This window comes from Narcine bancroftii, chromosome 1 (genome assembly GCF_036971445.1).
Source record: "Narcine bancroftii isolate sNarBan1 chromosome 1, sNarBan1.hap1, whole genome shotgun sequence".
NCBI classification, from domain to species: domain Eukaryota; kingdom Metazoa; phylum Chordata; class Chondrichthyes; order Torpediniformes; family Narcinidae; genus Narcine; species Narcine bancroftii.
The window spans coordinates 354,535,918-354,557,927 of NC_091469.1; the positions used below are offsets into that span (position 1 = coordinate 354,535,918).

The 22,010-nt window shown below is 39.8% G+C and overlaps 1 protein-coding gene across 9 annotated transcripts in view; it reads left to right on the top strand.

Moving 5' to 3' along the window:
- Positions 1–22,010, top strand: part of LOC138749637 (sodium- and chloride-dependent transporter XTRP3A-like) — a 66,360-nt gene that overhangs the window by 27,225 nt on the left and 17,125 nt on the right. For 4 of the 9 annotated variants that reach the window (XM_069911305.1, XM_069911327.1, XM_069911341.1 and 1 more), the window contains 4 exons: positions 2,080–2,287; positions 4,350–4,509; positions 10,141–10,306; positions 12,519–15,131. In XM_069911305.1, coding sequence (XP_069767406.1) covers positions 2,080–2,287; positions 4,350–4,509; positions 10,141–10,306; positions 12,519–12,659 — 675 coding nt within the window. In that variant the 3' untranslated portion in view covers positions 12,660–15,131. Of the gene's footprint in view, positions 1–2,079; positions 2,288–4,349; positions 4,510–9,011; positions 9,082–10,140; positions 10,307–12,518; positions 15,132–15,292; positions 15,441–22,010 lie in introns of those variants that run through there. The other 5 variants (XR_011348795.1, XR_011348798.1, XR_011348796.1 and 2 more) reach the window with 3 other exon arrangements.

Here is a 22,010-nt window from a genome sequence, read left to right on the forward strand (position 1 = left end):
AATTTAACACATGTTGAGTGAGTTATCATTCCAAGGTGTTTAAGTTTTGAGCAATGTTTTGACTTATTGAAGTGGAATATCTATATTGATCTATAGAAAGCAGATTATGCAATCTCCAAACAGCATTCATGTCACAAGAGATGCTGCAATGCAGTATTGAGAGTGGAAATTTAGATGACTAAAGGTTGTTTTTTTTAGCCAGGTCTCTGACTAAATCTGCAATGCTGTAGCAGCTTTACATTTTACCACTTCTGGAGTTTAGTTCCACTGGCCCAGAATTTACTGGAAGGCACCAATAGTCACTACCAGTATTGAAGTATGCTGTCTAAAATTTATCCAACAATCTCTGTGATATTCATTTATTCCTTTCAATCAACAGGTGATGTTAGCATGAATCTCTTGGCTTTGGACCTCAGGGTAGCCTTAGTTGAATCATGGACCAAAGAGTTGAATTTCTGAGTCAAGTAAAAAGCCCTTGATATCATTGGAAACACTTGACTAAGTATGGCATAAAGAAGCTTTGATAAAGCTGAAGTCAGTGACCAATAATGGGCAAATGTCCCAGTAGATTTTAAAATGATGGGAGTTGTAATTGAGAGGTCACCATTTATGTCCAGGATATCCACTAGGCAATCTCTTCAACTGTCTTAATGACCTTCCTTTAAATCATGAAATCAGAAGAGAGAAGAACAGTTCCATTTACAACCCAGTACAAAACAGCTTTTTGATTGGCATCCCATTCACCACTCTGAAATGTACCTATTTACTATTGGCATACTAAGACTGTGGTGTGTGCATTAATAAAATTCACTGAGGCAACTCAAGGATCCATCTTGAATTCATTTGAGGTTCTTATTCTCCTACAAAGCTAGTTTCAACCTTCCTCGAGGGCACTAGCAACCCCCTTATGTGGTGGATATTGGTCCTGCTGAGGTGCAACCCTCCAGAAACAGTCTCAGTGTCAGAAATCTAAGGGCCTTTCGTCGGCATCATTCCTCTTGTGACACATTCATTTGTTCTATCCTCCTATTCCTGTACTTGTTAGCGAGTGGCCCAGGGAGTAATTCTCAGATTACTATCATTGAAGATGCTTTTAATTTCTAACCTAGGTCCTCAAAATCTGCTTACAAGACCATTTATTTTTCTACTCTTTGGTATCAATGTAGACCACAACTTCTGGCTCTTCACCATCCTTTTCAGGCTGCTTTGCAACTCTTCACTTTATTACCTATTAGAGTACTCAATCAGAACCTATCCTCATTAAATGAACAGCAAACTTGTAGGCCAAAAAAAAATGAAAGTAGTAATTTCTGGCTTGGACACAATTAATAACCTGTAATATTGTCTATGATTCCATGATTCTTTCCTGTTTAAGTTTGTTTATTGTCACATAAACCAAGGTACAGTGAGAAAGTTCATTTTGCAAGGACCAGTTCATTAACCCAAACCCAAGTACAGCAGTAAAAAACACAGTGCAGAGTTTAGTTACAAAGTTAGAGAGAAAAATCAGAACAAAGGCAAAATTATTTTACTTGTGTGAGGTTCAATCAGGAATCCAATGTCAGAAGAAAATAAACTATTTTTGAATATGGTGATGCACGATGTCGCTTGTGAATCCTCTTTGAATGAGGGTGTGAGAGTGCAGAGGGGTGGGATGAATCTTTTAATATGTTGGCTGCTTTTCCAGAAGTCTATAACCAGCTTCTTGGTCTTGACATTAAGGGGGAGGTTGTTGACGTGGTTCTACTTGTTCTTCAGTCCTTTAAATATTCAGTGCTGTCATCTGTGAATGGAGTTGGGTGGTGTTTGGGCACCTAGACATGGGTGTGCAGAGACTAAAGTAGGGTGCTCAATGTGAAAGATGATCGTTTAAGAGGTGTTATCACCAATCTTCAATGATTGCAGTCTGCAGGAAGTCGTGGATCCAATTGCAGAACAAGGTGCAATTTATTTGGCATAATTATGTGAAGACAAAGCAATACCCATGAAAACTAGTCTGACATCTGTGTCCTTACTGTTGAGATTTTTCAGGGCTGAGTGTTCTATATTCTAATGGAATTTTGCCATTTATTTTACTAGGCTGCCGAAGGCACTGGACTTTCATTCATAGTCTTCACTGAAGCCATTGTGAACATGCCAGGACCATCACAGATCTGGTCAATATTATACTTTATGATGCTCTTGATGTTGGGAATTGGCAGCATGCTGGGAAATTTGGCAGGAGTCATCACTCCACTAAGTGATATGAAGTTCATTTTGAGATATCTTCCAAGGGAGCTCATGATAGGTAAGTTTTCATCTGTTCACACTCTTAGTTTCTGAGAAACATAATGATTAGAATCAAGAATGAGCCATATGACCCACTGAACCTGCTTTCCTGGTCAGTAAGATCACGGCTAATTCTCTTGTCTCGGTCTTCTTAAATGTTAAATGTCCTTATTTGCTTTGAATCTTAGTGTCCAAAGATCAATTAGCATTTACTGTCCTCAAGGATGCGCATTCAAATGAAGATTGTTTCAATATCAGGATACTGGTTTTGTGCACAGAACACTTGCAGTAGCTCTGAGGTCTGGAAAGAAAAAGTGGCAAGCAAGGCTTGCACTTGCATAGGATCTTTTACAATCCTTCGTGAGTAAGTGTAATTATGCACTTTGCAGCCACTGAAGTATTTCTCAAGTATTATGTGGAAATACAACAGTCAAATGATCACAGCAAATTCTTCCAAATAGCAATGTGATATTACCAAATGATCCGTTTTCATGATCTTTTTCAAGTCCTGAATATTGCTCAGGAACCTATGTTTCGCTGCCCTGCAATTTCTTTTTGTAAACAGTGCCAGATCTTTTATTTTCAACCAAAAAACCAGATGATCCATGTTGTATCTAATGCAAAAGACAATATTTCCAACAATGCAGGACTCCCTCAGGACCACCAGAAAGTGTTAGCCTACCTTTTACTTGTGCTTAACTCCATTAACTGGAATTTGATGAGTAATTTTTTTTGCATTATGTGCAAGGTTGACATAATTCATTATGAACAGGGTGCAGAAAATTAACAATCACAAAATGAATTGGTTTTGACTACAAAAGTTGTAGCAAATTTTACTGATGTTGTAATGTTTTCAATCTTCTGCAATAACTTGCCAACTTTCCTAAACCTGCCTCAAACTGTGCATGAACATATTTGATGTCATGATTCCACTTATAAGGTCAAATAAGACCAGTCAGGAAATTCTGTCAGGGCGTATCAAAGGGCTTTACAGCCAAATTAATTATTTTGGAAATGTTGTCACTATTAGAGAGGATGTTTCCAGTGTGAGAGTCTACGACCAGAGGGCACAGCCTTGGAATAAAAGGACAACACTATGGACCAAAGAGGAGAAATTTCTTTAGCTGGTGGGTGGTGAATCTGTGGAATTCATTGCCATAGATCAGTCCTTCTCAACATGGGCCCTACAGCCCCCCTCTCCCTGGGAGCCACAGCACATTTACATTTAAGTAAAAGCCTTTTTTTCTTTTCACCTCATAATTTTTTTTTAATATATTCGGTCGGAGAGAAGTATAGAAGAATCCAAAACTTAACTGCTTCACAGGAAAGAGACCCATCAACTTTGAGTAGAGTCCAAGCAGGCCTGTAGCCAAAAAAAGTTGAGAATGGCTGCCATTGACAGTTGAGGAGATCAAGTCATTGGGTATATTTCATTCAGAGGTTGGTGGGTTTTGATTAGTAAAAGTGCCAAAGGAAACAAAGTAGGAGAATGGGGTTGAGAGGAAAATGTATTGGCCGTGATTCAAATGATGTGGCATGGTCATTGGGCCAATTAGCCTAATACTTCTCTAAAACATGGCCAAATGGAGGAAATTTTACAACCTATTTGTGCACAGTAAATTCTCAGCAATAGCAACGCGATATGGTGTAGTGGTTATTTCATTTGTTGGGATTCCCAACAACAACCCAAAACCTGTCTGTTTGACCTTGCTTTAAATTGTCTGTCCTAATGTCTCAAGTGGCTCAACACAGGTTATTAATCTGTTAATTATCCAGTGGAGTAACAAGGTAGTTTTGCACAAAATAAAAATGTTATAGAAAAAAAAATGATTACCTATGGAAAAAATGGGAATTTGTGTTTCAAATTTAGTGTCACAGTGTGAAAGTTAATTTTGCATGCAGTCCCACAAACCAACTAGGTTGGCAAGCTTATAATTCAGATTAATGACTGAAAGGAGTAGTTTTTGCTGAACTTAAGTAGATTCATTTTTACAAGGATTATGATAAATTAGGTTGGAGTGGATGTGTGTTTATGGCTTTAATTATCATGCACTCAGTCCTGTCTTTCTTTCCTTTTTTAGGCATTGTGTGCCTTGTATCTTGTGCTATAGGAATCATTTTCACCACTGAATCGGGCAACTATTGGTTTGTTATATTCAATGACTATGCAGCAACCCTGGCACTTCTATTGATAGTTCTGGTTGAAATCATTGGAATATGTTATGTTTATGGAATAAAAAGGTGAGTGCACAAGGAAGGCTTTTTTTATGATCACTGACAAATTATCTTCAGAATGGGATTCGTAAAGAAATTGGACAACAGTTTCTGTTTTAGGCTGTACACTGGCATTTCATTTGCATTTAGAGAACAGTTAATAAAAAATGACTAAAGAGCATTTCTGCATTCATAAAATGTTCCAATTAATTTTACACAGCATGAAACACTTTTTAAAAAGTAGTAACTGATGCAATGCAGTGAATGTGGCACCAATTTGCACACAGCAAGCTCCTGTAAACGACATTGTAATGATGACCAGTTAATCTACTGCAGTGTAACTTTTGGCCAGGATATGGAGTTCATAATTGTGCATTTGGATCTTTTTTTTTAATTTTTTTATTTTTCACACCATAAATCACATTAGCCATGATACACACTTTTTCCTTTTCACACATATACAGTGACATTTTCTCCCCCCCTCCCTCCTCCCAACCCACCCCCCCCTCCCATCCATTTAAGGTATACAATCTAGGATACATTAAACCAGTCAGACAATGTTGTCACTCAACAAAAATACACCAGAAATTCTACTAAGTCCATTCTTTTCTTTCCTTCTCCTTCCATCAACTTAGGTAATGATTGTCCCCGGTAGGTTTTCGCTATTGTATTTAATGTAAGGCTCCCATATTTGTTCGAATATTTCAATATTATTTCTTAAACTATATGTTATTTTTTCTAATGGAATACATTTATTCATTTCTATATACCATTGTTGTATTTTCAAATTATCTTCCAGTGCATTTGGATCTTTTGACGTCTCATTACAAAGACCACACTATGTAATTCATTTTAGATATTGTACGTTTGGAAAGTGTGCTCTGTACATTGGTCGTAAGAAGTGATTCCATGGGTAACTCCACTGTCATTACCTTGAAAAAAAATCTTTCACTATTATTCTCTGTATCCTGTAATTTTAAATTAGGCGTACAGCACTGTTACAAGTCAATTTGGCCCTAATAAGGCTGTGCCACCATTAACCTATACCCCGGTACTTTTTTTGAAGGGTGGGAGAAAACTGGAGCCCCCATAGAAAATCCACACAGGCATAGGGAGAATGTACAAACTCCTTACAGTGCGGGGTTCGAACCAAGGTCCAGTCTTGATTGCTCGCGCTGGAAAGGTGTTGAGCTAACTGCTACACCAACTGTGCCACCGACTATATAGTTAGCCAACTATCTATTTTGTTACTGTCCCCTTTATCCTGTGGATTTTCTTTAATTTACACTTCATCTCAGAATGTGCTTTTCCATAGCTACTCAAAACCTTGTATATCACAATCTTTGTTCACCTCATATTTTCTTCTCAGCCCTATTTTTATGCTTTCTCCCCATTTCCTTTGACACCCTTACTAATCCAGAACCTATCAACCTCTGCTTTAAATATACCCAATGATTTGGTCTTCCTCACTGATACTTGTTCCATTTCTTAGAACCAGGTTCAGTAATCTCGCCTTCCTTCTTCAGTCAAAGTATTTTTGTATCATGCTGGATAATCCTCTTCAGTCTACATTGTTGCTCTCTATTATTGCTACTCTGTTTTTAATCATCTCTGCAAATTCCTTGGAAATTATTTCATCAATATCCTTCAAACAAGCTAGAAGCTTAGAAAGTAGACCCAGTAATGAAATCTTTCTTAATTTTAAACAGTTTGATCTATAGGGCTATATTCCTTTCTAGCACACCATTATTGGCAATAGTGATCTCCCTACCCTCCCACTTTCCCTATCTTCTGCCCAGTTGTACATAGAATTCATCCCATTTAGTTTTAGCTAGGCTGCCATAATTTCCTTGGCAATATATTCCCACGTGATTCATTGGAACTGCAAACCACCAAGCTTTTTTTAAATTAGACATACAGCACTGTAACAGGCCAATTTGGCCTTACAGACAGCGCAGGATTCGAACCCAGGTTTGATCCCAATCAATGACGCTGTAAAGGCATTGCGCTAACCACTGTGCCAACTGTTCAGCCATTCATCTTTGTTGAATGACTGTTGCATTTATGTACGTCTAGAATGTTTTACTTTCTCATAGAATCAGACTATCAAGAAACCCTCAATTTCTAGTTCTCATTCTATTTATCTTTCGATATTTTAACATGCTTTTTTTCTTTTTCAACTTCTATTTTTTCCTTATACAAACCCCTGTCCAATTAGCTTAAACATTTTCTCCATAATCCTAGTGCATATTCTCATGAGGACATCAGTTGCAGCTCTGTTGGGGTGGTCTGTATACAGATCTACCTCCTTAAGAACAGATCTCAGTGCCCCAGGGTCCTCGAGCCATCCCTCCTGAACCATCTCTCCAATATGTATTTATGTAATTTTCATTGCTATCCTCACATGAATGGTACAGGGTGCAGTCTGGATTATTATCTTTTAGAGATCTGCTTCCTAATATCTTTCCTAATTCCATAAAATCTTGCTGCATGACCTCATCCCAAAAATTTTAAAGGTGCTGATGTTGACCATGACCTCTGGAAGCTCACCCTGTCCTCTCAAGAATTTATGCAACTGTTTCATGATATCCTTAACCCTGTGAATAGGGAGAAAATATGTCATCATATAATCACTTCATTAAACTCAAACACCTGTCTGTTCTCTTAATTCTAGAATCTCTACAACTATTCTGATCTTTCTCTTCCATACCTGTCTAGTTCGGTCATCCATGGAGTAATAGCTGGCTCTAGCTACACCCCTACTCTCCATCAATATTCAGAAATTAGTTAGAGAGCAAAATGCTTCAGTATGTCTTCTGAACTGCCTCCCTGCTCTTTTTTTTGTCCATCTGTCACTTGTTGCCTCTTTGGAGCTATTTTGGGGTGACCAATTCTTGTTCAAGTTCCAAAACGTAGTGCTCAAATTCAAAAATAAGATGCTTGCTCTGTGGTTATCCTTGTTTAAATTCATCATGATTCTCTATCCTTATTTCTTTAATATTCATGCACATCAGACTCAGAAGCATGGGTGGTTCCCTCTGAGCCATTGTTCATTAAAACTGCTTCCCTGACTCATCTTCACATGTGAGATACACTCTATTTCAAATTAATCCCCTCTTCACTCAACCCACCAACTGCATGGAGATGATTGATTTTTTTTTAATGTGTTTCAGTATGGAAAAGTACAGCTCTCCATTTCAACACTTGGATAAGATATTCCTCTGGCAGTTTGTCAAAGTATGATCTCTGACTGATCATTTATGAGGCAGAATTTAGTTTGACTGCTTGCTGTGTGTGTTTTCAGCAAATAAGTGAGAAATAGAATGGAAAATATTAATAAAATTCACAAAAACTTATTCAGGATCTTTTCCAAACCAGATTTCAATACAATACAAAGCTTTTATTACTTTGTGTTGGATTATTTTAATGAGTTTTATTCTTTCCTGTCTCAGGATCCCTGCTGTCAATGCAATTTATTTTAATAATTTCTTTATGTGGATGTCAAGACTGGATAGGCCAAATGATAACCATAAAGAAGTAAATAATTAACTGATTTTTAAAGTTGTTTCTTTTCAGAAAGTAGCATTTCAACCACAGTTTCCTATTTCAGCTGTTGGCATTAAATTTAATTTTATTCTTTGTTTATTTCTAACATATTTTCCAGAAATATTTTGATTCTGGTAGGGACAAGGTTTCTTAAAAATAAAACTACATTGTCCATGTAATTCAGAGAATTTGTTTACAAATCCTACATTTTATTCATCCCCCCCTCACAATCTACCTCTCTTCCAGCCCTGCCCAGACTATGCACTCTTCTTCTCCCACACCCTCTTCTCCCCTTCAACAAACCCCAACCATCTTCCTTGTTTTTCTCATCATCTAACTTCTTTGCTGTTACAAGAAGACAGGAAATAACAAGCAGAAGTAAGCCACCTGCCCCACCAGTCTGTATATAATTCCTGCCTCAATTCCTACCAGATCTGCACAACTCCCATATCCACATTTCAAAAATGTATCTACCTCCACTTTGAATCTAGCTTTCACAATTCTATGTACAAGAGAATTTCAGAAACGCATGACTCTCTGCAAGAAGAAACTTCTGCACGTAATTTTTAAATAACCGCCCTCTTATTTCAAAGCTATGTCCTTTCACATGAGACCTCCATTTATTCCTTATCTTTATTCAGTCCTCAATTCTTCTAAATGTCAAAAGAATTTAGTCCCATCCACTATCATCTTTTTTTGATGGGTAACATTCTCATCCTAAAATTAGTCTGGTGAATCTTCTTTGGACTGCCTCAAATGCTCATCTACCTTATAAACGAACATTCTGCATTGACCTTGCCACTGCCTTGTACAGTTGTATTCAAACTTTGCTATTTCTGAACAACCTCTTTACAATATCGGTCAATATGCCATTTGCCTTCTAACTACTTGCTGCATTTGCCTCCTAACCTTTTGTGATTCATGACAAGAACACACAGATTCAACTGTACTGCTTCACTCATTAGCTGTCTCTTTCTATTTAGATAATAATCTGCCTTTTGATACCTCCTATGGAAGTGCATGACCTCACATTTTCCCACATTATTGAATGAGGTATGATTAGTAGGCTTTCAAATGACATAAAATTAATGATGTTGTAGACAGTGAGGGAAGGTAGATTTGGGCTGCAGAATGATATCGATCAACTGGTAAATTGGGCAGAACAATGGCAAATGGAGTTTAATCCTGATAAATGGGATGTGATGGGCTTTGGATTGACTTAATGGTCCTGAGGGCAAGACATATTCCATGAATGGTAGGGTCCTAGAGAGTATTAAAGGACAAAGGAACCTTTGTTTGCAAGCTAAAAGATTCCTGAAGAAGGCTAATGGGCTGCTTTCATAGGCTGGAGCATAAAATATAAATGAATGATTTTAGAAAACATTGGTGAGGCCACAGCTGGAGTATTGCAAGGTTTCTGGGAATAGAAAAGATGACAATTGAAGCGGTGCAGAAAAGATTTACCAAAATATTGTCTGGGATAGAGCACATCAGTTTTGAGCAGAGACATCAAAGACTGGGTTTGCTTTCCTGGAGCAGAGCAAGCTGAGGGAGGAGGAACTGACAGAAGTAGAATTTTGGTAAATCTGTACATGGAACCTACGTTTCTGTCAATAAATTCACAATACTCATTACTCATCTTGTACATCATGCATTCATGGTACCTGTCCATAACATTCCTGCCGTGCTCTCACCACAAAGGCAAAGGCTTGTATGTTTGAGACCCTTGCTCTGATGAAAATGCCACTATTTGGAAAAGACATTAAACCAAGAGCTATTCGACTGTCTCAAGCACACAAAATTAATCTAATTACATATTCAGATTTCAAGTATTCTCTCCAATGTCATGATAAATATTTACATCTCAAAAGCTCGAGGGACATTTCTACATTACATTCTTATTGTTGCTCATGGGAGTATACAATGGGAAAATTGCCAGTCATTTCTTCTATATCAAAACTGGCAATGCTTCTAAAGTATTTCAATTATCTTGCCTGGAAAGACACTAAAAAAGACAAAGTTTATATTTTTCCAGAAGTAGACAATTGCAAACATTTTTGAAATTATCTGTAATCATGGAATAATAATTAACTGGAAAGTTATCTGTTACAGATTCCGTCAAGAAATTGAAATGATGATGGGACACAAGCTAAATTTATACTGGACTATTACCTGGGTTTTCATTAGCCCTGCTTTAATTGTAGCCCTCCTGATATTTTATGTTGTTGAATACGCCACAAGTGGAAAGCTATCATACACTGCCTGGGATGCATCTGAGGTTTGTGCACAATCTGATTTGATTTATCTGTGTCCAAGCATTTAATATTATTTGTCTGTCATGTATACTGCATGCCTAGCAGCAGTGGTCCTGCTGCCCTACATAGCAATAGCTCATGATTTCTCACTGATGAGCTTCCCCCATCACCCCATATAGTGAGTACTACCATCTAAATTTGCATCTTGCTTATTCCACTCCCTCTAACTGCATTGCTCATTTACACAAATATCACACACACATCTCAAGCATATTTGCTCCATCATCCAAACATCTTATTTATGAATTCCAGACATGATAAAGCAGTGTTAACAAACAAACTCTAAAATATTGTTTGAAGTATATCTTTCCCAGGTTGATTTTGCTCCCTAATGCTTCTCTTCTACTCACTTCTCAAAATTTGACTGAATTATGCTCATTTGTATTCTGAATCTTCTATGCTTCCTTTGTATCAGTTACATAGCAAATGTATATAAACCATGGTGAAATATGGTTTTGCTCTGTAGTTTAATGTTAATTTCCTTTGTTGTGCTTCCTTGATAATTCTCACTGATCTCTTTGCCACACCACTGATAAGGTGAGGTAAATGTATGCTATATACCATTTTATTTCATAAAGCACTTACATGGAAATGAATGAAACTAAGGATTGTTATTTAAGATTAACTTTTCTGGTATTCCATGATAAAATGGATCTCAGTTTTTCAAATAGTACTTGTGGTGGTGGCGGCACAGGAGCTAATGATCTTGTTTCATGACTTGGCCAAGATTCATTAATTCTAGTAATTGCCTGTATGTTCAGTATGAAACTTTTCTAACATATTACTTCTCAATGTGACTGTTGTAGCGAGATCTAACACAAGCTTGTACTTTTGGCTACTTGCAACATTGCACATAGCTCACTCAATCTGAACATTTGTCTGATTCAGTTTAAAATCTTTTCATTTATTTGGTGAGAATGAAATCCATTCAACCACCTTTCTGTACTTGTTGCCTCAGCCTGAATCAAAGATATTGGTCCATACTTCTCCTATTTTATCCATTGTAACTTAAATCCACACCATAAGGTAATTTTGTATTTGGATGCAGGTCCTTTTGTGGATTAATTATTTACTATTGCTGATTTTCCTTATCCATATTCAAGTAAACATGTACATGTGACAGGACTGTCTTGGTTCCATGCACTTGTGACTATATATCCTGTGAGTAGGCAGTGGATACCATTCATCATCTGTCTGATTTAATATCACTAATCTCCCAACAGTTTTGTCCACTCCCTTCAAAAAAAATGGGGGGAGGGGAGTAGCATGAATGGACAGGGATAGTATCACGGCTATAGAAAGGGAGAACATTGCAAAGGGAGTGTCCACTGAGTCAGTGTGGGTGGAAAACAGAAATAGGAAGGGAGATATCACTGTGCTGGGAGTATTGTATATGGGCCCCCAAATAGCCCTTGTGGGCACTAAAGAGCAGATAAGGGCAGATTTTTGGAATGGTGCAGGAAATACAAGGTTGTAGTTATGGGTGATTTAAACTTTCTAATATTAACTGACACCTACTGGCTGCGATAGATGGGGCTGAATTTGTCAGGTATGTTCAAGGAGGATTCCTGACACAGTATGTGGACTGGCTGAGGAGAGATCTAATTCTGGGGAATGAACCTGGTCAGGTGGCGGACCATTTTGGTGAGAGTGACCACAACTCCCTGAGCTTCAGCATAGCTATGGAAAAGGATAAGAACAGACAAAATGGGAAAATGCTTATCTGGGCAGGAACTAACAAGTAAATTGTAAACAGATGTTCAAAGGTGAAAGCATGGAAGTAATGTGGAGGAAGTTTAGGGACCACGTGCTGGTTTCAGGGTAGGTTTGCCTGCTGGGACAAGGAAAAGATGGTCGGAAAAGGGAACTGATTGACAAAACAGGTGAGGCAACTTGTTAAGAGGAAGAAGGAAGCATATCTTATTTTCAATTCCCCTAACCTGGGGAAAAAAGACTACTGCTATTTGCCTTATCTATCAAATAGTACGGCTCGAGAGAATATTGGGCAATAAAGGGACTTGGATGTACACGTCAAAAGATCCCTGAAGGTGGCAGCACAAGTAACACTAGCAATTTCCTCACCTGGGAATGAGTTTGTGGATTATTCTTTATGATGTTGATTTCTGATATCTACTTGTCCCGGCTTAGCAATGACTATGACATTATATTTTCTAGGGTCGATCGGTGAACCTTGAATATCCTCCTTATGCTTTGGCTGCTATTGGACTTCTCGTGGCTGCTTCAACAAGTTGTATTCCTTTGATGGCAATAATTGTATACATCCGGAAGCAACTGAAAAGAGGAAGCAAACTATAGTTTGAAAAAAAAACTTTTGGTACTTTAAAACTGTACTTTAAATGCATTCCTTCCGACCTATAATTTATGATAAATAGTGGCATTAACAACTGAAAAGTCTCTGGAGTAAATATTAATTACTACTTAATCATTTGAAATTGGTTGTTTTGAAAAGAGTTATATCTGTTTTAATATATTTTAGAAAGATTGTTGTTGCAAGATGGATTGAGTGATATTTTAGAAGAAAGGCATTTTGTACTGGTGGGGGGGGTCATAAATGCAATTCTACTCTTTTCAACTGCATTTGTGATCTTCAGATTATGGGCAGCTCTGAAAGCTTTCACAAGTTGGGGGCTCCCAAGTATGTTACATCATCACTAGTATAGTCTCTACTTAAATAACATCTTTAATTTTTTAAAATATCCCAGGCACTTTACAGTATTATTAAACAAAGATGATACTGAGCCACAAAAGAAAATATTAGGAGAGATGAAGTTAAAGAGCTCGCTTGAAGAAGAAACTTAAAACCTGAAACTTTAGGTCGAAAGATTTAAGGAAGGCATTCCAGGGCTTAGGATCCTAACAAATGAATATATGGCCATTGTCTTGGAGGAACTAAATTAATGGATGAGCAAGAGATCTGAAATTGGGGAGCAATGACGTCATGGAGCATTGCAGTGTTGTAGGAAATTGTAGATGGGAGTAAACAATGTCATACAGATTACTCTTATAAAACAAGGATCAGAACTTCATAATCAATGTTTAACAAGGCATTAGTGTGAATCTGTGAGCACAAGATGATGCATGAGCAGGATCTGGTGTGAGTTAGGACACTGAAGGCAAAGTTATTCAGATCTGTTTTGGTAAAGTTAAGTCCAAAGTAACAAAGACATGAAAATGGGTTTCAGCAGCAAGTCAACAGAGGTGGGTTAAAAATCATCGGTTGACACCATTTTTGCTCAGTTGTAAATTAATATAGATATTCTACCCTTGCTTTTGTCATAAGTTGGACTTGAGGTCAGCTTCCCCGAGATACTTATTCCAAATATCTTGGGAGTGGCAGGAGGGAGAAACTTGGGGTAGTGGAACTAAACCAGGATCTAGCTTTCATAACCAGGGAAGGAAACCCAGGCCAACTGGAAGATGTAACATTGCCTTTGTGGTGTGGGATTTGTTGTTAAGAAGGAGCTAATTTGATGTATTCTTGACTGCCCCTGTGGGGGGTGAATTGTATGTCATGTTATCCTTGGAATCACACCAACAAGGTCCCAACATGTCCTACACAAAAGTGCTGGAGGAACTCAACAGGTCCATGGAGTAGGTGCAGGAAGTAAAAGGTAATCAACATTTTGTGTCAAGACCAAAAGGCAACCAGGCGCCTCATATTTAAAAAAAGTGATGGGGTGGAGAGGAGTACAGACAAATAAGAGGTCATGGGTGATTATGGGTGGGAGGGTAGAGGAAAAAAGGTGAGGTGATCGGGGACTGGGGTAGCTCTCTGAATGGAAAGAGAAGGGAGTGAGGAGCTGGATGAAAGGAGACAGAGGAATAGGGAAAGAGAGACTCAGAGATGGGTTTAACAGAAACTGGAGAGTTAATGTTAGTGCTTTATGGTTGCAGAGTGCCCAGATTTGTGGCTAGCCTTGGTTTGGGCAGTGCACAAGACCATGGTGTATGAAATTTAAATGGTTGGCCACTGCGAGGTTCTCGTTACTGTAGTGGATAGAGCAAAGGTGTTCAACAAAACCAGTTTCCAATGTAGAGAATGCTGTGGACAACTGCTGCAGATTCACAAATGAAGTTTGCTCCACTTGAAAGCATCGATCTTGGGAAGGGATAAGGGAACAGTCCCTTCAGAGAGTGGAGCAGAGAGGGGAAGATGTGTGGTGGTGGGACCACGTTGTAGATGGCGAAAATTGTTGACCAGCTTAATTCTTCAAAACCTCTTTTCATAAAACTCAAATAAGGGATGGGGGAAAAATGTAGTTTTCCACCTGACCGTGATATTTGCTCAATAGAAATGAGAAATGACAATGTTCAATTAGAATTCAGCTCATCTATTATAACTCCAACTACCTTGGTTCTGTAAAAGCATCTCAGTTTTAGTTTTTGTGAGCTTGGTCATGTTTCTGACCAGCCTGGCTGTAATTTTAAGGTCATTTCACAATATCCAAATTCCCCTTAAAGTGGAAAGAATTCCTCTAGCTTGTTAGTTCCTTTCACAATCTTACACAACCAAATTGGATCAACATCAGATCCCCATAATCTGTGATAAATTCAGAAAAAGGTTCAGTTATAAAACATTGTTGCTTCTCATAAGTGTCATGTAGATTTAGAATTGAACTTTATATTACATAATTGGCTGCATCAAAATATTAGACAAATAGATTCCAAATAAAATGTTGGGACTTGGATGAGTGAAGTAACATTTCTGTAATGATTTTCATGATGTTTCAATATTCTTTTCAGTCATTAAAGAATGTTTTTTGTAAATTCATGTGTGTTTGATATGTGGCAGTAAGTCAGCTTCCACAAAGTAGAGTTGTGATTTAATTTTTCATTTTCATCAGCTTGTAGCAGCTACTACAGTAGATCTACTAAAGTAATACACACTCACACACCAGATTTGTCCACTCAAGGCTGACTTTATTCAGATTTTACAATTTTTTATGCCCCACATGTCCCAGGCTCCAGGGACAAGGCAGGACATTGCTACTGGAGTGCTTCCGATCCACGGGACCAGCAGGTTTAAAATGATCCTTGTGCGTGTTCTGCACCTCTGGCAGGACAGTGCATCGTTCGGTGAGTATTCACCTGTTTGTATAGTTGTTGCGCAGCCCGCAAAACCATGCCGGCAACGGTTCGCGACACTGTGCTGCACGCTCGCTCGGCCCGCTACATCACCCCCCCAAACTGTCGCCTAAAACACCAGTTGCGTGTGCCTTAGGTGGGCACCCACGTCGTTGGGCATTTAAATGGATGAAGGGATCAACATGGGCAGGCTTGATCGAGTCTGCCTACACTAAACAGCTGCGAATGCCCCCCAATGTCCAAAGTATACATAACCCCCATTCCTCTTAATCACATGGAAATGCCCCTCATATGGTCGTTGTAACGGCGCTCCTGGGACCTGTCTGCGTACAAAAATCAAAATCCGTGTCCAGGAGCAGTGGGGGCACATGTTGGTTAGGGGTTCCATGTCAGTTGGTAGGAACAGGTTTGCTGGTTGAGATACCATGTCAAAGCTGTTGAAGGACATCCAGGTCAGAGATGGTTGTGAAATGAATGTCCCCTAGGACAGTACCATAAACCATCTCTGCAGACACATCCTCCTTTGGGGCCGTGCGCACTCCCAGTAGAACCTATGGCAACTTGTCAACCCAATTGGGACCGGTGAGTTGGGCCTCAAGTGCGGACTTCAGTTGCCGGTGGAAATGTTCCACAAGGCCGTTGGGCTGTGGTAGAGGTGTGTGCCACAAGAGTGCGCAAAGGCAGTCCATAATGCAGAGGTGAATTGTGCTCCGCAGTGTGAAGTTATGTGCGTTGGGACACTAAATCTTGCGATCCAATTGATGATGAATGCCCTAACGCATGTTTCAATGTCGGGATGTCCTCTGACCAGTGCGTGAAACAGTCCACTACTGTTAGAATGTATCTCATGATTTGAGATACTGGCAATGATCCGACCAGGTCCACATGCACGTGATAAAACCTGCGTTTCGCTGGAAAAGGCTGAAGAGGTGTCTTGGTGGGCTGCTGAATTTTGGCCGTCTGGCAGGAGGCGCACGTACGTGCCCATTGCATGTCGTTTTTTTTAGTCCATACCATGTGTGTTTATTTGACAATGAGCTTGACTGATGTTCTGATGGACAGATGAGACAAGCCATGTATCTGGTCAAAAAGGCACCCCAAGCTGGGAAACTCCCTTTGCTGCATCCCAGCGGGTATGTGAAAAGTGGTGGCATGAACCAATTTCCTCCATTTCACATCCACCAGTAAGTCATAGGATCGTAAAATGCCTGCACCCAAAATGGGCTGAGCAACAATCTAAGACACAATTTCAATGGAATGTGGCCCCTCCTTTCTTGAAGTAGTCTCAAGGAAATTTTTCCATCATTTTATCAGTAGAGACAAGATCTCAATTTATGTCGTATGTCCCATGTTCCCTGACTACCTCAATTTAACTACCTTCAAATTCATAACCACAGAATTCAAGAATGTTACTCACTTGCCTGTATTCTCGGTAGATGCATATTCTCATTCTCAGCATACTGTGTGTATGTAGCATTGGTCATTGCACACAAGTCATTACTATAGACATTTATCTGAAATTCTCTGATTCCACTGGCCCTTTCATCAGTTATCCATCAACAGTACTGACCGACAAACTAGTAAAGAAAGTTAACGCTGCAACTGGATTATCATCTTTTGGGATTAAATCAATCTCTTGCTCCCATTGTGATAACATCAATGAAACAACCAGATTGACCAAGGTGTGTCTGCACTACTGCAGAACAAGAAATGGAAATCACTGAGTAAACATTATCGTCTGATTACATATACATCAGATGAAGCAGCATTTTTCCATACCAGTGCGTACACAATACATTACATATAATAGTCAAATATGCATAAAGATATTTAAATCTTTTGAGCCCTATTTAAGCAATACTGGTAAATTACATCAATAAAGGAAGACACCAGTGATCTCAAACTTTTTGCAGTTACTGCCCTGCATAATAATAATGCAGCCTGACAGGACACTCAATTGGGCGTCTGTAAAATGTGGTCAAGATGGGGCCCAGTAGATTTGTCCTCCTTAGCTGCCTTGGGAAGTATAGGCACTGCTGGGCCTTCCTGAATGATGAGATGGTGGTGTGGGTTCAGGATAGGTTGTACTTACGCACAAGAAGGAACCATTGATGTGTAATGGAGAGTAGTCAACCTTCATCCTTTGAAGTTCACAATCATCTCCTTTGTCCTGTCCATGTTGAGACTTGGGTGGTTTTTCTCACACCATTTTACAAGACTCCAACCCTCCTCTCGGTATGCTGACTCAACATTGTTGCCAATGAGGCCAAATACTTGCATCATCTACAAACTTGATTATTCTGTTTGAACTCGATCTGGCAGTACAGCTGTGAATCAGCAGCATGAACAGAAGTGGGTTGAGCACACAGCTCTGAGGTGCGCCAGTGCTCAGAGTGATGGGACTTGAGATTTTGCTACCTACCTGGATTGATTATAGTTTTTCAGTTAAGTCCAGGATCTAGTTGTCGAGAGGTGTGTTATCCACTAGTCTGAGGTAAGATTGTGTTGTATACTGGGTTGAAGTCAATGAACAACAGCCTGATGTATACGGTACCATTCTCTATTTGGGTCAGGACAGAGTGAAGCACCAAGACTATAGCATTTTGTGCAGGCTCAATATTAGGCAAACTGGAACCAATTTCACTAAAAGAGGGGATTTGAGGAGTTCTATAACTCAAAGCACCAAATTGTAGAGGTCAGAGCCCTGTGCGGTAGTCATTTAGTCCAGTTACTCCTTGGGCACTGGGATGATGGTGGCGGCCTTGATTCCTACAGGGGACTGCAGATAAATGTTGAAGACATCCAATAGAACTGATGTCAGCTGAGCCACGTAATCCTTCAGCACCCAACCAGGTCTGTTGTCTGGTCCTGCAGTTTTTCAATGGGTTCGCCCTGAATAGGTTTCACCTCACCTCAGTTTATTGTCATACATATAGTACATTGTCCAAAGTTTTTACTTGCTACAGCTGAACAGGTGCCATGTACAAAAAAAACTACAAAATCAACTCAGAAACAACTACAACAGTACACTTAATTGAAGTAAAAAGATACAATAAATATAAAGCTCACACCAAGACACAAGAGAAACTTGTCCGTGAACTACTCTTTGCAGACGATGCCGCTTTAGTTGCCCATTCAGAGCCAGCTCTTCATCGCTTGACGTCCTGCTTTGCGGAAGCTGCCAAAATGTTTGGCCTGGAAGTCAGCCTGAAGAAAACTGAGGTCCTCCATCAGCCAGCTCCCCACCATGACTACCAGCCCCCCCACATCTCCATCGGGCACACAAAACTCAAAACGGTCAACCAGTTTACCTATCTCGGCTGCACCATTTCATCAGATGCAAGGATCGACAATGAGATAGACAACAGACTCGCCAAGGCAAATAGTGCCTTTGGAAGACTACACAAAAGAGTCTGGAAAAACAACCAACTGAAAAACCTCACAAAGATAAGCGTATACAGAGCCGTTGTCATACCCACACTCCTGTTCGGCTCCGAATCATGGGTCCTCTACCGGCACCACCTACGGCTCCTAGAACGCTTCCACCAGCGTTGTCTCCGCTCCATCCTCAACATCCATTGGAGCGCTTTCATCCCTAACGTCGAAGTACTCGAGATGGCAGAGGTCGACAGCATCGAGTCCACGCTGCTGAAGATCCAGCTGCGCTGGATGGGTCACGTCTCCAGAATGGAGGACCATCGCCTTCCCAAGATTGTGTTATATGGCGAGCTCTCCACTGGCCACCGTGACAGAGGTGCACCAAAGAAAAGGTACAAGGACTGCCTAAAGAAATCTCTTGGTGCCTGCCACATTGACCACCGCCAGTGGGCTGATATCGCCTCAAACCGTGCATCTTGGCGCCTCACAGTTTGGCGGGCAGCAACCTCCTTTGAAGAAGACCGCAGAGCCCACCTCACTTACAAAAGGCAAAGGAGGAAAAACCCAACACCCAACCCCAACCAACCAATTTTCCCTGCAGCCGCTGCAACCGTGTCTGCCTGTCCCGCTTCGGACTTGTCAGCCACAAACGAGCCTGCAGCTGACGTGGACCTTTACCCCCTCCATAAATCTTCGTCCGCGAAGCCAAGCCAAAGAAAGAAGTGAACACAGAAATGTGTTATCAAACCTTAATTGATCTATTGGCAGCAATCTCCTGGCACATTTGCTCCTCTAATTTTTATAACTATTTGAGGGCCTGTAGTGCACTCCCAACAAGGTGATCGTGCCATTCTTTCTTGTTAATCAGCTCCACCCATATAGCGTCACTAATTGACCCATCTCTAATGTCACCTCTGACATTGATGCTTGACAGCTCTTTTTTTTACCTGTATCTCGGCCTTTCCTGAAGTACCTGTACCCTATATGTTCAGCAGGTTTCCATAATCGCTACCACATCCCAGCCACATGTATTTATCCATGCCCAAGTACCTCTGCCTTACTTGACAGGCCTCTAACATTAATATAAGCACAATTTTAACCTTCATCATTCCCTTTCTTCCTTCATTTTACCTTCTATACTAACTTGTAACCTCTCTCCTGCCTCTGTCCTGCATGGGATCCCATCCCTTCCCTGCCAAACCCACCCATGCAGCACTAGTGAACCAGGATACTGGTCCTCTGATTTAAATGCAACCCATCCCACTTAAAACAGGTCACCTCGCCCTAGAAGAGATCCCAATGATCAAAAAAATAGAATCTCTATCCCCTGCACCAGATTTCAGATTTATTTATTGTCAAAGTACATACATGACATCACATACAACACAGATTCGTTTTATGCAGGCGGTAATGCAAAAAAAACCCTGTACACAGCATATTGTAATGGATTTGTGTTCATCTTTAGTTTAATGTTAAAATATATTTCATATTCATTTATATGCCTTAATAAAGTTAGTTATGGGAGGACAGGGTCATACACAGGTCACATCACATTTACGGAGAACTGTTGCACTCAGAGTCCCCAAGTCTGGAAGAACGAGATCATAATGGAACTAAAGTAGGTCTTAATTGATTCCAGGACAATGGGTTTGTATACGCAGCACTATACTAGCAGCTGGTCAATTAAACAAGTTCTTCCTTGAGTGATGTGCTCAGACTTTATGAAGACATAGCTACTTAAACCTCTTGGACAGAGATAAGGTTAGATGTTTTTATAGATGTGAAATGATAATTTGAAGGAGTGCAGAAGGTCATCTACCAATGATTTGGGTTTTGGAGAAATGAAACTGAAACAATTGTGACGTCATGTCACAATTTTAGAGAAACATACAACTGAAGGGTGAGAGAGGCATTTTGAAACCAGACTGACACAGTGGTCTCTGGAGAGAGAGGGAAATGCTGTTCTGTATTGTATTATCCTTATCATAGGAAATACTCAAAATAAGTAGCTTTAAAGACCACTTCGCTCTTGATTAAGAAAGAAATCATTGTGAAGATTACAGTTCCGTAACTCTAACAAGATGGGGGGGAACCGGTGAAAACACCCATATGAAGAATATCATTCTGAAAGGTGACTCGTGAATTTAAAGAGATCTGAAGATATGATGTTTAAAAGTGCTTCATAATTACTTCTGAACTGCAATTTAAAAATCTTCAAGCAACACAAAATGTGTTTAATGCTGAAGTTTAAAAATGACTTTTCAGACAATCTTAAATTGTAATAGTTTGGATTTTTGACACACACACACACACATCTACATTTGTGCATAGTGGGAGTTAAGTTTAGAGATAAGTAAGAAATATTACGTTATTAATAGTTTAATATAAACTATTGTTTTGAATTCACCATTGACTGGTGAATTTTCCATTGCTGTTCCTTTGTTAGTTAATAACAAAATTAGTTAGTTCATAACATGTAAACAAATAAAGAACTGTAAACAGATAACAAATGTATACCTCTGATGGCCGCAGCGAGAAAAGGGCATGCACTGGGAGGTGGGGATCATTGATGATTGCTGCTGCTTTCCGATTGCAGCATTCCCTGTAGATGTTCTTGATAGTGGAGAGGGCCTGTGATGTCCTGGGCTGTGTCCACTACCTTTTGGAGGGTTTTACACTTAGGAGTATTGATGACCCCATACTCGACCATGATGCAGCCAGACAGCACACTTTCCACCACACATCTGTAGAAATTTGCCAGGGTTTCTGGTGTCATACCAAACCACCACTAACTCCTGAGGAAGTAGAGCCCCAGACGTGCTTTCTTCATGACACTATTAGGCTGTTGGGTCTAGGAAAGATACTCTGAGATAGTGACTCCCAAGAACTTAAATTTGCTTAACCTCTCTATCTCTGATCCTCCACTGATCACTGGATCGCACACCTCTGGCTTTCCCTTCCTGAAGTCGTCAATCAGCTCCTTAGTATTGAATGCAAGGTTGTTGTGGGTGCACCATTCAGCCAAATTTTCAACTATACTGAATCATCCCCTTTATACAATCCACAACCATGGTTTCATTGGCAAATTTGGAGATGGTGTTATTGTTGTATCAAGCCACACATTCATAGGTGTAAAGTGAGTAGAGAAGGAGGCTAAGAATGCAGCCCTGTGGTCTTCAGTAC